At 36.0% G+C, this 15,996-nt stretch overlaps 3 protein-coding genes across 3 annotated transcripts; 1 reads left to right on the forward strand and 2 right to left on the reverse strand.

Annotated features, from left to right (window-relative positions):
• Nucleotides 1-997: 997 nt before the first annotated feature.
• LOC104732516 (biotin carboxylase, chloroplastic) lies at nt 998-5,733 on the forward strand. The gene is made up of 17 exons (XM_010452063.3): nt 998-1,202; nt 1,308-1,383; nt 1,540-1,874; nt 2,059-2,200; nt 2,326-2,424; nt 2,519-2,575; nt 2,807-2,878; nt 3,222-3,311; nt 3,445-3,504; nt 3,804-3,989; nt 4,106-4,198; nt 4,277-4,358; nt 4,447-4,553; nt 4,816-4,891; nt 5,039-5,085; nt 5,166-5,228; nt 5,474-5,733. Exons 2-17 carry the CDS (start codon nt 1,333-1,335, stop codon nt 5,519-5,521), a joined length of 1,608 nt encoding a protein of 535 aa, XP_010450365.1. The 5' UTR covers nt 998-1,202; nt 1,308-1,332; the 3' UTR covers nt 5,522-5,733.
• LOC104732517 (G-type lectin S-receptor-like serine/threonine-protein kinase At5g35370) lies at nt 5,696-8,650 on the reverse strand. The gene has a single exon (XM_010452064.3). It carries the CDS (start codon nt 8,419-8,421, stop codon nt 5,806-5,808), a length of 2,616 nt encoding a protein of 871 aa, XP_010450366.1. The 5' UTR covers nt 8,422-8,650; the 3' UTR covers nt 5,696-5,805.
• A 3,074-nt stretch (nt 8,651-11,724) lies between these two features.
• Nucleotides 11,725-14,451, reverse strand: LOC104732518 (uncharacterized). The gene is made up of 4 exons (XM_087479803.1): nt 14,241-14,451; nt 13,393-13,462; nt 12,425-13,279; nt 11,725-12,310 (listed from the first exon to the last, which is right to left on the reverse strand). Exons 3-4 carry the CDS (start codon nt 12,713-12,715, stop codon nt 12,176-12,178), a joined length of 426 nt encoding a protein of 141 aa, XP_087335929.1. The 5' UTR covers nt 12,716-13,279; nt 13,393-13,462; nt 14,241-14,451; the 3' UTR covers nt 11,725-12,175.
• Between the last annotated feature and the right edge of the window lie 1,545 nt (nt 14,452-15,996).

Genomic DNA, 15,996 nt, shown 5'->3' on the forward strand with positions numbered 1-15,996 from the left:
AGAATTTACATCATATTTAGCATATGCATTTTCCAATTTGTGATATTACTAGATTTTAACATGCCATATTCAATGGAACAATTTTTTAATATATTTTTTTTTATATAAACCCTATCGGCTGATCCAGTCAATCTCGGTAGAAACACACCAAAGTACTTCAAAGTGGATTTCTCCCCGAAGGGCCACCACAATATCTGTCATGAGTTTGGAATGTTTTCCGACTAATGCCAGGGGTAGTCAGGCCGCCTGCATTTCTGACTACCAGGTAAGCCAATTGGACTAAAACCCAACTGACAGACTTCACACAATTTTGATTTTTTGTGATTTTTGTTACTAGAATGGATCTAACCTGGGTTAGTTCATTTAAACCTTACCCCAATTCTCTCTTACCACTGGACCACAACTGTGTGGGCTGATTTTTTTTTTAATTGTTAAGAGAAAATGTATGTTATATTTTTTAAGAGATTTAATATATTTTTATTAATATTAGGTTTTATAGTATTATTTTTTAGAACACCTCTAGTTACCTCGTTTGATATTAGATTAAAATATTTTGTGTATTTTAATGGTTCAACCAAAAAAAACCTTAAGTTGTCAACTTTTTGCAACTTTAGTTCCCATCTCTAAAAAACTGCAAGTTAATCACGTGAAATCAAAGGTAAATTTTTAAATTTTGATCTTAATCAATAATTATCAAGATACAATTTTGATATAATGCATATATTTGTTTCTGTATAAATGTTTTATTTGTTCTCAACAAATATTAAGTGTTTGGAATGAAAATTTAATTTACAATAATGAAATATATAATTCAATTGTATTACAAAATGTGTGAAGTTAAAATTCGGTTTAAGAAATAAATCATGAAATTAAATATTTTTTAAAATGTGTGGATTATTATTTACTATATCAGTATTATCAGTAAAGACTACTTTTATTTCAAAAGTCCGATTTTTTATTTTTTTATAAACTAAGTTAGTTTTTTTTTTTTTCATTTGCTTATAATGCTATTTATATTGCGTTACCTACAATATAACCAAATATTTGCATCATGTAATATTGCGTTCCACGTTTGCGTTCGCGTTTAGAGTTGGCACAGGATCCACCAAATTAAACCAAACAAAACCATTCGGGCGGAGGATTCAATATCTCACAGTTTCACACTCACCATTTCTTCAATCTCTCTCGAGGTGAACGAAGAGGTACGAAGGCTCCTCCTCTGCGATTAGATCTGTTTCGATGCTCACGAGGTTTCGTCTCACTTCCTTTTCATTGCAAATGCTGATGCTTCTTCTTTGTTGAACCAGGATTTGCTTTGCTTCATTTTTGGATATGGACGCCTCTATGATTACCACCAATTGCAAATCCGTTGCTTCTCCACCTGTAAGCGCCCAACGTGAATTAGAATAGGAGCTTTGTTTCTCGATTTCATATCTCTTCTTCAGTGCTCTTGTGCATAGTAACATTGTTCTTTGATCTGTTGGTTCTTCCAAGGCTTTTTACTAATTGTATATCTATCTTCAATTTGTTATAATGAAGTCCTTAGTATTGGGGAAGACACGATTTATCAGAAGTTCACTGTGTAACTTGACGATGCCACAAAAGCTTAGCTTCCTCAGACAAAGAACTCAAACTCTAAAAGTTAGCCAGAGGAAAGCCAAGAGGGCTACTGGTGGTGGTGCTCTCGGTGCTACATGCAGTGGCGATAAGATCCTTGTGGCTAATAGAGGTGAAATCGCAGTCCGTGTTATCCGAACTGCACACGAAATGGGGATTCCTTGTGTTGCTGTTTATTCAACCATAGACAAGGATGCCCTCCATGTCAAATTGGCTGATGAAGCTGTTTGTATTGGTGAAGCTCCCAGCAACCAGTCGTAAGTTTCTTTTGTGAATTTTTCTAGCATAATAAAACTCGTTTGTTTATTCCGGACAAGTGTGAATGTTGTATTTTGTAGTCTGTTTCTTTTATTTTCTTACCACTCTTTCCTTAAGATGTCATACTATATAAGACATTTCTTGGCCTGTTAATCAACTCTTTTTACTCAAATCCTTTTCTAGGTACTTGGTTATTCCAAATGTTCTCTCTGCTGCTATCAGTCGTGGATGTACAATGCTTCATCCTGGATACGGTTTCCTTTCGGAGAACGCTCTCTTTGTTGAAATGTGCAGAGACCATGGGATCAACTTTATTGGACCTAATGTAAGTTTTTAACTTCTCTTCAAAGAATTAATCTGTATCTTCCATTTTTTTTCTAATAGGGGAGGTACTACTATTGATCTGATAAAGCAACTGATTATTGGTATTTTCGTCTTTTCTATCTGCAGCCTGATAGCATCCGTGTTATGGGAGACAAAGCAACTGCAAGAGAGACAATGAAAAATGCAGGGGTTCCAACTGTACCAGGAAGTGATGGGCTATTGAAGGTATTTTGCTGGATTATCATTTTAGAATTTCTAGTTTTTGCATGTCAAGAGAATTCTTGGAATTCCAATGTCTTTTATTTTCTTCTTATTTCAGAGCACAGAAGAAGCAATCAGGGTCGCCGATGAGATTGGTTTCCCAGTAATGATCAAGGTAAACTTGACTTGATTCTATATGTAGTAGATGATACAGTTGGAATTACAATTTGTATTCATATATATATATATATATATATATTTTTTGTAAGCGATTAAATTGGTCTGCTTGAAAAGGAACCATTTTAAGTATCTTTTTTTTTTCTTCTAATGCTCAGCTTGTCACTCTGTACTTATTGATATGTTTATATTTACAAAAACTGACTGTTCTGGCTTTTCTGGTTTCAAGGCAACAGCCGGTGGTGGTGGACGTGGAATGCGTCTTGCTAAGGAACCGGGAGAGTTTGTAAAATTGTTACAGGTATGACAATCAAGTTTACATAAGCATATAGTCCAACATCAAGATGTTGTAAAGAATTGCAGTATTATTACATATTCTTTATTTCTTTCTAACTCAACAACATAAAGATGCAATGTAATCTCATGATGTGTGTCGCATTTCAAAATTCCGAGAACTGTATCGTTGTGAAATATGGATGTATAGTAACTTAAATGGAGTAATGCTGACCATTGGTTTCTATAAAATAAAAAACCCAGATCATACGCTCTCCCCTTGCCTGTATAGGCACAGTTTTTTTAAATGAAACTTTCACTAAAAATTGGACGTCCCTTTATAGAACTTTTCTTAATTTGTTGATTCACAGCAAGCTAAGAGTGAGGCTGCTGCTGCTTTCGGAAACGATGGATGTTATCTGGAGAAGTTCGTACAAAACCCAAGACATATTGAGTTCCAGGTATGGTGTTTATCAGGAAAAGTTGTTCAAAACAGTTGACGCTTTAGCAAAAATGATCTCGCGAGTTGATGGTCCAGTGATACTATTATTGGATTTCAAACCCATCTTGTCTTTTGTACCTCTTGTATTTCAGGTGTTGGCAGATAAATTTGGAAATGTTGTTCACTTTGGTGAGCGTGACTGCAGCATCCAGGTATCTCCCTCCTAGGTTTTCATAATTTCATTACCATCAGTTATTGTGTAGTGCTTGAAGAATAAATGTATCTGAATATATGAAAACAGGAATAAATTTACTTCAGCCTAATTACCACACTTGCATGTCATATCCCAGCTGCAGGATCTGCTAAACTGTTATTTTTTTCTTTTCATGTTGCTAATTGCTAAGATAACTCGAAAATTCAATACCGGTTCTTTCATGCTGCTTTTGTTCATGCCTTGTATGGCGTGCTAAAACCATCTGTCTCATGTAATTATATCTTCTCCTTATAACAGAGGCGTAACCAAAAGCTTCTAGAAGAAGCACCTTCTCCAGCATTGACCGCTGAATTGCGAAAAGCCATGGGCGATGCAGCAGTCGCCGCAGCAGCTTCCATTGGGTACATTGGTGTTGGCACTGTCGAATTTCTTTTAGATGAAAGAGGTTCCTTCTACTTCATGGAAATGAACACTAGGATTCAGGTTGAATTTTATTATGACTGAAAAGTATAAGTTGTTTGCCAAGATTTACCTTTTTTATACATGTATAAGCATCTGAAGTAAACTGAATGCCAACCATTTCTTGGATCTAAACTCAGGTGGAGCATCCTGTAACAGAGATGATTTACTCCGTTGATTTGATAGAGGAGCAGATTCGTGTTGCAATGGGAGAGAAACTTCGTTACAAACAGGTTTGACTGGTGTTGTATGTGATGTTCTGAGTGGATATCAAAAAAATTCTTTCAAAACTGAATTTTGTTTATTTACAGGAAGAGATTGTGCTCAGAGGGCACTCAATTGAATGTCGTATCAATGCAGAAGATCCATTCAAAGGATTCAGACCTGGCCCTGGTATGTTTCAGTAGACCTTTATATGTCACATCTTTGAAGTGTTAGCAGATTGGCTTTCATTACAATACTGCCACTCTCATGATAACAGGCAGAATAACATCATACCTGCCATCTGGAGGTCCTTTCGTTAGAATGGACAGCCATGTTTATTCCGACTACGTTGTGCCTCCAAGCTATGATTCTCTTCTAGGAAAGGTATATTTGTCTTTTATTTTTTCTGGGTAGTCATTTTGTATCTGTTTCGTTATATGGGAACAAATTTTGTGGATCTATGGTAAAATAACTACTCTAGTGTTTTGGAATCTCAAACAAATATTAGAAGAGGCTTTCTGGTTTCGGTAGGACTGTAGAAATTCTAATGCGGTTCAGTTCAGTCTATCTGCCATCTATCTCAGCAGCCTACTTGAACCTATAGCTGATGTGTTGACATTCATTCTTGTTACCCTAAATCTTATAGCTTATTGTGTGGGCTCCAACAAGGGAAAAAGCAATTGAACGGATGAAGCGTGCTCTTGATGACACTATAATTACAGGTATGAAGAGGACTAGTTTTTGTTACTTCCATCTTACTAAGCATTGTTTGTTTTGTTATTCGTTATATACTGCTTAAAAAGTGACTTTTCGTTACGTCGGACATGTGGTGGAATGCTAATTAATTTTCCTTGTCTTGGTTTAATCAGGGGTTCCAACGACCATCAATTACCACAAACTTATCCTTGATGTTGAGGTGTGTGTTAGTAGCGCTATGTTAGTGAATCTTCTATTATGAAAATGTTGGCTTTTTGGTAATCCAATTGTTGTTAACAGGATTTCAAAAATGGAAAAGTTGATACAGCTTTCATCGTCAAGCATGAAGAGGAGCTAGCTGAGGTAAATATGAATGTCTTTGTGGTCGGCTGAAGATATGGGCCATTCACTACTAGTCTGTCTCTTGATATAAATTCATTTAGTACGCTTCTAAGTTAGTTGGATATGAAACCTTGGTAAAGATGAAAATAGAGATGGAAGAATTGCATGAAAAGGATGGAAATTATATATAGAGGAAATGATGTTTGTAATAGTTAGATTGATTAACCAAATGATGGGTTCTAACATGGGTTGTATTGTATATGCAGCCTCAAGAAATTGTGGCAGTGAAAGATCTGACAAATGCAGCGGTTTAGAATGATACATCAGCTCTGAAAGACCACCCAATTATTGCAATCTTCGTCTCCTTTTGTGTTGTTATTGGTACAAACTTCGGTAACGATACGATTGATTTACTAGAGTATGTGGTTTTATCGTGATGTTCTTCTTGTGTCATTAAGAAGAAGAAACAGTTTTGTTTGTAGTCTCTATGTCAAACGTTATCCAATAATTTTCATATATGAACAAAGGCCTATCACTATTAACAAAGTAACCAAAAACAAATAAAACAAAAGACAACAAAAATCACGTTTAGGTAATCTCATCGTGGGCCGGACACTTCCTGAGATGCTATGTAAGATGCAGAGTGCCTAGAGCCACCGCTATTAGAGCTCTCTCGCCGGTGGAAGACCATACTTTCACTCTCCCCATTTTGCCCTTCAACCATGGAAGACTCTGCAAACCTCAGCCCATAAAACCTCAAGAAATTCAACGACTCCATCCTCGGAATCCCCAACGGTATGCTTCCTTCGAACATCCCGACTACCGCTGCCATCGTTGGCCTCAAAGCCGGCTCCTCGTGGACGCAACACAAAGCTATCCGAACCAACTTCTCAGCCTCTTGGCTCGTTACCCGACCCTCTAACCTCGGATCAGCCAGCTCCATATACCTCCCTTGTTCATGCATATCCAAAGCGTACAAGGGGAAATACACCATACCAGTACTAGTGGTCGTAGTCGACGAGCTGTTCACATTATTCTCATCCGTCACACTGTTGCTCCGAGATCGGAAGGAGCAGTTTTTCCGACCACTAACTAGCTCTAATAACACCATTCCATAGCTGTACACATCAGCTTTCTCAGAGATAGCTGCGTTTGTTATCCACTCGGGGGCTAAATAGCCTCGAGTACCTCTCATCGTCGTGAACAGACTCGACTCTTCTTGGCTCAGAAGTTTAGATAACCCGAAATCAGATAACTTGGGCTGGAAATGATCGTGCAGTAAGATGTTCTCTGGCTTCACGTCGCAGTGTATGATCTTCTGGTCACATCCACTGTGGAGATAGGCGAGCCCACGAGCCGTGCCAAGCGCTATATCAAACCTTTCTTGCCATTCAAGCACCGGACCATTCCCGCTGAACAGAGTCTTTTCTAATGAACCATGGTTCATGTACTCGTAGACTAAGAGTAGCTGCCTCCCACGAGCGCAAAAGCCTCTGAGTTTCACCAAATTCGTGTGTCGGATATTTCCAATTATTGCGATTTCTGTGCAGAACTCTTGTCTACCGTGAAGCCCATGGTTTGTGATTTTCTTGACGGCGACAAGTGTTTCGTCCGGGAGAGTTCCTTTATAGACTGCGCCGAATCCACCTGATCCAATCTGCATCTTGAAATTCTCTGTTGCTTGTTCCAGCTCTTCGAATTCGAATTTCTGAGGTAAACCTGGGATATGGAAAGATCCTAGATCTCCTGATCCGAACGACCCGGGTCTGGTTACTTGCTTCTCACGGATACTGCTGTATCTCATCACTGCACATCTTCGCCAACAGAGAAACCCTAATGCAATCAGTAGGAAGAAACCAGAGCAAGGTAAGAGCACAAGTGCGATCACTGGAAAATTAGATCCTCTGTTTTTGTTTCCCGGAGGTTGACCGTTTGGCTTTTTGATAGACAACTTAACGTATCCGATCAGATCATGATTGTCTGGTGAGTTCTTCACTAGCGACAAAGAACCAAACGAGTCCTTTACCAAATAACAAGACCGAGACGTGCTCTCATAGAAAACACCAAGGCAGGAGCAATTATTACTGCATAGATCATGACAAGCCGATAACGCGAGACCGTGATCGACAGGATCACTGAAGTGAGTAGAGAAGTAAGACACACCAAGGCCGAGTTCGAGGTACGATATATTGCTTGCTTCACAAGAAACTGGTAAGCTCAATGATTGACTAACCGGAACACATACCTTCTTACTCGCATCCAACCGCATCTCATCTGGACACGAACAACTCTGGTTTTCCGAAGCATTATCAAGATTACAAAGCCCGAGCTGACCGCACACAAACGGAATCTGACAAGTAACCATAGGACCAGAGAATTCGGTCACAAGACTCTTACCGGAGAATCTACTGACAATCAATTTACCAGAAGAATCCATCTTTGCTACACGGAAATCAGAAGACTGTGGTAAAGCCACACGGAGTACAACCACCGTCCCGTTTCGTCCCATAAGAGCTAATCCAGAAGTAGTAACTGTTAAATACTCAACAGGGAAGTTAGAATCAACATTAGCTCGTGTATGCATCCTTAGCTTCCAATAATTCTGACCTCTCCACTGCATCAAACCGTCAGACTCACCAACCAAGAACTTATAATCTCCGGTAGATAGATTGGACGGTGAGACAGATCCGGACAAGAACATCCCAACCCTGAGTCTTTGTCCGAGGACGATCGAGTCGGTGGGGAGATCAAAGCTTTCCCATAGAGAAACGTTCAAGCGATCAAGCAAAAGGAGGTTTCCGGAGTCGGTTAACCTGAGAGAGTTAACCGGAGAGGCTAAAACCGGCGTTGACCAAACGGGTATTTGACTTTTACCATCTTCGATAACAGAGATTCCTTGAGGGGTAAGATTCATTTTACCAGAGCTTGAAACAGGGGAATCTCGATTTGACGACCAGATTGTTGAACCGGAGTCGACATGGACGACGGAGAAGTAGAAAGCAGAGGAGGAATCATCGTCGCCGGGACTGAATAAACCGGCTTTGAAGATTGAATTACGAGAGAAGAGGAAAGCTCCTTTGGAGCTGTCGATGAATCTGAGGTTAGAAGCTGTGAAATTAGGGTAAACGAACTCTGTGAAAGAAGCACATGAAACAGAGACAAAGAGAAGATTGATGAGACTAAGGAACAACAACAAAAGAAATGTTGAGTTCATTAGAGGAACCACTCTGTGTTTTATTTGTGTGTGTGTATGTTATTATTATTACAAGAACTGGATCATAGGAGAAGAATCTGAATGAGTTCTTCTTGTTGTTTTTTTTGGGATGTGTTGTGTTCTTAAGTTTGACCAGAAACTGTCTCTCTCTTCCGATGCAAATGTATTATTGGTGTGGTGGCCATTATCACCTTAGTTTTTTTATGTTTTGTTTTTGGGAACGCAACGTTTGAATGCTTTGAAAAATACATAAGGTAAGATTTAGTAATCAATTGCGGCGTTCATTTACTGAAGTAGGCCATTTTTTTGTTCTTTTTCATACGCTGACTATAGAATATAGATAAGATATTAATTGCTCAGCCGGATGTTTTATGAGTTAGGTGTTGCCGGCTTAGTTAGCGGAGGAAGGTTTTTCAATTTTCTTTTAGATTTTTATTTCCTTTTTTTTTTTTTTTTTTTTTTGTCATCTGAGTTTTCCATTTGTAACTGAAAGTATTACAATAAAGTATTTCAATATGTAACTTTGTAGTCTGATCAAAAGTTACTTAGAGATAGTGATTAAACATAATCAAATATCCCTCCAAAAAAAATAGGCTCTAAACACTTTAGCCAAAAGGGAGACAGAAACCAAAACTTAAAAAGAGGAATAGAATCTCTCAGTTTCAAAGAGTTCATGTAACCAGGTTGGATGACCTGAAGCTATATAATATTGCATAAATGCAAAGTCTAAAACACTTTGAGCAATGAGAGAAGCACTTCTGTTTTCATCGGTTTCTCTAGCTGTACTCTCCAGTCTTGTATTCTAGACAGTAGCAGGAGCATTTCTGATTGTTGATGTGCAAAGGAAGGCCATGCCTTTGGTCTTAATATCCCACCAACAAGATCAGCTGATTCAAAGGCAAAAATGCTTTTCAATTGCTTATGGCTGATCATACTTTCAACCGCCCACAAAAAACCTTGAAAATCTGCTTCTTCCCTTTTCAAAGAACCATGAAAGCTTTTATGCTATGGATAAGAACCTTACCATGAACCAAGTCGCCATGGTCCAGTGGTAAAAGGATAAAAGTCCCGCCATCTGGGTTCGAGTAGCAATGGCCACGAGGGTTCAAAATTTAACATGGTTTTTTCCGGCCCCAGGAGATTAGTCTTTGGACCTAGGAAGCCTTTAGAATCACTCCTGAGTTATCAAAAAAGAAAAAGAATAAGAACCTAACCATGCTCATCTCTTAGAACCCAAGCGGCACCTGAAGGTGAGTTTTTTTGGCCTCTAGACATACCAATGTTACACTTAAACCATCCAGCCGGTGGGACTTTCCATTTAGTAAGTTCCCTTTGATCCTCGGCTTCTTCCATCATTTCACATTCAAAGTCGACCTGTTGTGCTAAACTCCACTGTTCCGCATCCTCGGCTTCTTCCATCATTTTAGATTTTTATTTCCATAACCAGTTTTATAAAATGGGAAAATTAGAAAAAAGGAGCTTTTTCTAAACATTTGTCCATATACACTTTTTTTTGAAGATTGTCAATTGTGACGAAAATACCCCTACTAATTGATATAGTAAAATTTTTAGGAGTTTAAACCAAAAAACAAACAGTAAACCTATGTTAGTATACAACTGTGCAAAAAAAAATTGAAAAAAAAATGTTTTGGGTGTCAAAAATCAGTTTGTAAAATGATGATTTCTGGTCTAAATTGTTCATAAAAGACTTTCTACGATTTTTTCAAGTTATGAAACATTTAGATTATTCATTCTACAGTTTGTACATGTTCTACGAAGTTTAGACGAAAAATTTGTTCTAAAAACTTCAGAAACTGAATTTTGTATGTTCTACCAATTAATTAAGAATATGTATTCTACATTTTTCTTCATTCGACATCAATTCAGAATATATTTTCCACGTTTTACCCTGTATACTAAAAGAAGTAGAAGATAATATCATAAACATTTTAGAATTTATAATCTGTAAAACTTAGAATACCCTAGAAATAGAAAGAAAATAAACTAAATAATGAAAGTGAATATACTTTGAATAATCTTAATTTCTAGTTACGATTCTGTATTTATTTTTTGAGTAATCTTAATTTATGGTTACGATTCTGTATTTATTGTTTAGATATGTTCTAATATATTTTAGAATGTGTATTCTAATTTTTTAGAAGAAAGACAAAAACAGAAAAAATTGACATTCGACATAACTTATGATATTGTGATCGGTTGTTTTCACTCTCTTTCACCTTCCACGAAATTTTCATTTACTGATTATGATGCAAATCTATGTTACTTGTGGTGTATCGAGATTGGATGCCAACAAGGAGTGGAGATTTATTGATGATGAAGAAAAACGTGCGAGATTACTGACTTTGAACCCACTACGTCTCTGGAAGAGTTGAAGGTGATGGTTTCAGAAGACTATGAAATAGAGCAAAGTATGTTTGATGTGGAATTCAATTATTTATCCTGAGAGGTTAAAGTTGATTCTCCTCTTGTTGTATTGACAAATGATAGGGGAATGAAAAATTTTCTTGCATATCTGAAAAGGAAAAACATGATTCGATTGTGTGTTACATTCAAAGGAATAGTTGATGATCATAGGAGTTATCCAGTTCGATTTGAATAAGGACCCACATGATACAAGTGATGGTGATGATGTGGGAGTTGATATGGGAAAATCAGTAGCTATTATTTCAAGGAATTCACATAAGCCGAATAATGATTTATTAGAAAAGCCTACTGATGCTAATCTTGGTGATGCTGCTGGTTCAAAGTTGGAAGATTCAATGGTAAAGAAGGGTGAAGATTTTAGCAGTAAGGAAGCTTTACATGCTACTATGAAAATGTATGCAATGAAATATAACTGCGACTACATGATTACAAAATCTGATAAGAGATGGTGGTGTATACGCTGCATTGATAGTGCTTGTAATTGGCGTCTCCGGGCTGAGTGTTCACAAGCGTCTACATATTTCAAAATCAACAAGTTTGTGGGTAACCATACATTTGCTCCTTAAAAAAAAAACTCATTTTGTAGGACTCCATCTGCAAGAACAATTGGACATCTCATTAATGAAAGCTATGAGGGTGTGAAGGAAGGTCCTAGAGCGATTGATATAATTAATATTATTCGTTCAAGGTACGGCTGCGAGCTAACATATCACCAAGCTTGGGAGTCTCGGGAGTATGCAGTTAACGAAGTTAGAGGAATTCCTGAGAAAAGTTATGCTAAGATACCAAAATACTTGCACATGCTACAAGAAGCGAATCCTGGTACGTTCACGAATTATGAAATTGACTTTGATGGAAGATTCAAATATCTATTTATTTCTTTTGGTCAATCAAGAAGAGGGTTCTACAAGGCAATGCGGAAAGTGATAGTAGTTGATGGAACATTTTTGAAGAATAAATACAAAGGAGTTCTACTAGTTGCTACCACTGTAGATGGTAACTCCAATTTGTATCCACACCATATCCTTCGACACTCTCCCAGATATAATCTCCAAAATCATAGCCAGATCTGATCAGAGCATCCAAGTTGTCCACTTCACAATCTTCAATTTTATCACTCCTCAAATATTCAATGGACTCCAATACACAGTGCCGGTCCCAAGCACAAGCTGATGAAGCATGTGATTGCGGCCGTGAAATAATATGTAAATTTTCGGCCCTCAATTGGATAAAAGTTTCATTAGTGTAGTGGTAAAAGTCAATTATAAACTAAATGAGGTACTGGGTTCGAACCTCAGCATCACCTTTTTTAACAATTTTTTTTCTTTCTTTCCTTTGGTCCAGCCTTAACATGATGTTGGGCTTGTGGCCTCAATATATTGTGCGACGGCTCTGCCAATACATCAAAGTTTCCAGTGGAGGAAATGTATGCATAAACAACATCCTGCCAAAGCAAAAAAAAAATATCAATTCAACATACATTCATGTTCGTTTATCAATTAGTAAAAAAAATTCAACATGTTCGAATATATTCAAAAAAAAAAAGTTGTCAACTAACCTTGTTTCCAATTAATTTCTCTACAAGGAGGAGCTCATCATAGGATACTTTTGCAGCACCTTTCCAATTAGAGCATCGACCAACTGTAATCTCTTTGTCAATCTTCTCTCCCATAAGTTGTCCAATGATAGGAATGGCTTCCATAACCCAAACTTGAAGAGCGTATGAGAAACCATTGAGGATGTAACTAATAGGATTCTTCAATTTCTTTCTTGCTTCCATTATAGAGCTAACTAAATGGTCAAAAGTTACAAGACCCCAAGGATAACTCCTAACCTTCTCAAGATCCATGACCAGCTTGATGTATGAATGTGGTATAGCTTTCTTCTCATCCTTAGCCACAACCAACCCAACAATTACACAAACATACACAAACTGAATCTTATCTTCTTTTTTCTCCACAATGGGCTGCTTCAAGGTGGGTCTTCATCAAACTTTGAATGGTAATGATACCACCTCTCTTCAACAATTTACTCCAAAACCCATTATCATCTGTACATTCCTCTGAATCACCACTAAAATCATCATTGTACTTTAGCCCAGTAACTGCATGAAATTCTTGCATCGAGAATCTAAGCGTCTTCTTACCAAACACAAACCACAGCTCATGTCTTTGCTTATTCACCAACTGCCTACACATGATGTTGTGTATCAACCGAGCTAAGTACCCAAGACCATTCTCATACAATGCAAAAATACTTGCGAAAACTGGATCACCCTTCACAATCTCATACTCCTCTGGTAATGCGCTCTTGATTTTGTTCAAAATAGACATTCGACATGAGTTATTTATCTGTCCAACTTGTGGCTCACTTCCATCTTCCATAAGCCGCTTAGGATACTTGTTTTCCATTCCTGCCAAAAAAAAGTAAAAGATGAGTTAGTATAAATTAGCCACAACTGAAATAAATCACATATTTAGACATGATAACTGGCTTCAATTTTTTTTTTAATGGTATATCACATACCTAAGAGGCGGTGAAGATGCAGCAAGCGAATATGCCACTAGCTAAGAAGCAGTGAGAGAAGGAAACACCTCTGAAATCATAACAAAATCAACAAATACATGAGAAAATTAAATACTAAAGAGTCAAATTTGAAAGACAAAATAATAAAGATTCTTAAAACTATGATTAAGAACAAAAAAACCTTGATTATTAATCATTTAGATGCAAAACAAGAAATTTAAGTCAATACAATAGTGAAAAAATGTACCAAACAAAGAGATGATGCTTTGTATCGGTTTCTTGAGATAATGCATTTGTGTATATATAATGCTTGTATAGTCAACAACCAAGATATAATTCTTACTAAACAAGCATTTAGTTTTGGAGAGCTTCAACTTCATCATATTCATATTATTAAGTAAAATCATTGAAATTTTTGTAAATTTTTAATCTTTGCATTTGGATTGAAATCGAGTTTTTTAAAAAGCTGTGTGAGAAGGAATCACCTCTAAAATTACAAAATAAAGCAACAAAGATATGAGAATATGAAATACAAAGAGACAATTTTTGAAAAACAAAATATTACAAATCAACTACCTAATTCGATTGAAAGGTAGAGAAATCAAAATAATACAAATCAACTACATTAATCAATAATAGAAATCGAGATTAAAAAGGACATAGTTATATATGCAAAAAAAATTTCCACAAATCAACTACGTAATTCGATCCAAAGGTATAGAAATGGTGAAGAGAAATCCAAACTGAAAACAGCTTAATTTACTTATGATTATACAATTCTGGATAGAAATCGAGATTAAAAAGGACAAAAGTTAAACATGCAAAAAAAATTTCACAATTCAACATACCTAATTCGATCGGGATGGCAATTCAATGGTCAAGAGAAATCAAAACTGATTGAGCTTGAGATAGTGAAGAAGAGACCACCAAAACGAACAAAAACCCTAAGATGAGCAATCAGATGAAGAATCAAAGAACCCAAATTTCTCGTCAAGCTTCACTATTGACGACGGCGGAGACAGTTCTAACACTTGACTTTTGTTTTGTTTTTCCCTTCCCAAAACTCAAAACTCATATTTCTTCAAATGGATCCAATAAGCCCAAAAGCCCAACTTTTGAATTTTGTTTTTTAATTTTTTTTGTATGGCTTTAATGTGAAGAAAAAAAGGAAACTGATTTTTAAAGTTCCTCGTTTTTCTTCTAATTTTAATTATTAAAAAATAAAAATTTAATTTGAAACTGTGATTAAGGGTAAAATTGACTATAATTTTGCTCTAAAACCTACTTGACCAAACTTTTTTAAAGAAGGTGTAGATGGACAAAGGTTTTAAAAAATCTCATTTATTTCTAATTTTCTCTTATAAAATACTAGATAAAAGCCTGCGTAAATTCATTTGTAGAAGGCACCATCACACCCGGGATCGAGTCTCGGCTCCTACGAATGTAGGAATTTGGCTAATGGGCCGGCCAGTTGTGGCCCAATAGTTGACAAAAAAAAAGCCTGCGTAAATATATACAGGGCATATTTTTGGAAAAGTCTATTGTTGATATTAAAATGCTAAATAATTACCCTAACATTTTATTAAAGATTTGTAATCTAGTAATTTTTGTTTTAAAAAATGATCTCCAATCTTACACATTGCACTTTGCAATACAATTAAACTATCTAATTTATCATTACAAACCGCATTTTAATTTTATGCACTCCAGCTTAACATAAAAGAGTTAAAAAATTATATCAAAAAAAATTTATGCATTATATCAAACTAGTATTAACCCCGTACTTTCGTACGAGAATTTATTTTCTAATATGGTTAAAAATTACTATTATTTTTATCTGGTTAAAAATTTAAAGTTAATTATTAAGAAAAAAATGGTTAGAAACTACAAATTATTTTGAATTGATAGTTTGGTACTTGTCACAATATTATAAAAAAAATATGTACTAAAATATCACATAAAATTATTCAATTTATAATATGTAAATAAAATGATTCAAGATATAATATGTAATAATATCACATATAAAAGATGAATTCATCAAAAACTCAACAAAATTTAAAAAAATAAATGACAACATATATCTTTTTCAAAAAAAAGGTTAAATGACAACATATTGCATTACTGTATTTGTAAACGTATGAAATTGACAGAGGGTTTATAACCTTTTTAGTGGACACATGGATAGCACAAGGGTTTAGACTCTTCTAGTTTATTCTTTTTCTTCAATTTGCTTCCTCAATCTCTTCATGATCCCCACTCTTTTTGATTCGTATATGAGGGATAGTATTTTAAGCGTTTGGCACTTCAATGTTATTGAAAGATCTAGTACTGCAAATTAAAAAAAAAAAAATCATCAAAGTGAAAAAAACCATCAAATTAAACATGTTATCATCACTAACCCATAATTTACTAACAAAAAAACAGAAGAACTCTCTTACTGTACCGCCATTGATAACGAAGAATTTCTGAAAGCCATGCCTCAAGATCTACACAATATCGGTCTCTTAACCGATGCGACTTCAAAGTACTCTATAGCCATATCGAGTTGATCATTTGCAAAATTTTTTGAAAAATGATTTGGTGATAAAAAAAATCAAAGGA

The sequence above is a fragment of the Camelina sativa genome, chromosome 12 (assembly GCF_030686135.1).
Source record: "Camelina sativa cultivar CO46 ecotype springtype chromosome 12, ASM3068613v1".
Classification (NCBI taxonomy): Eukaryota; Viridiplantae; Streptophyta; class Magnoliopsida; order Brassicales; family Brassicaceae; genus Camelina; species Camelina sativa.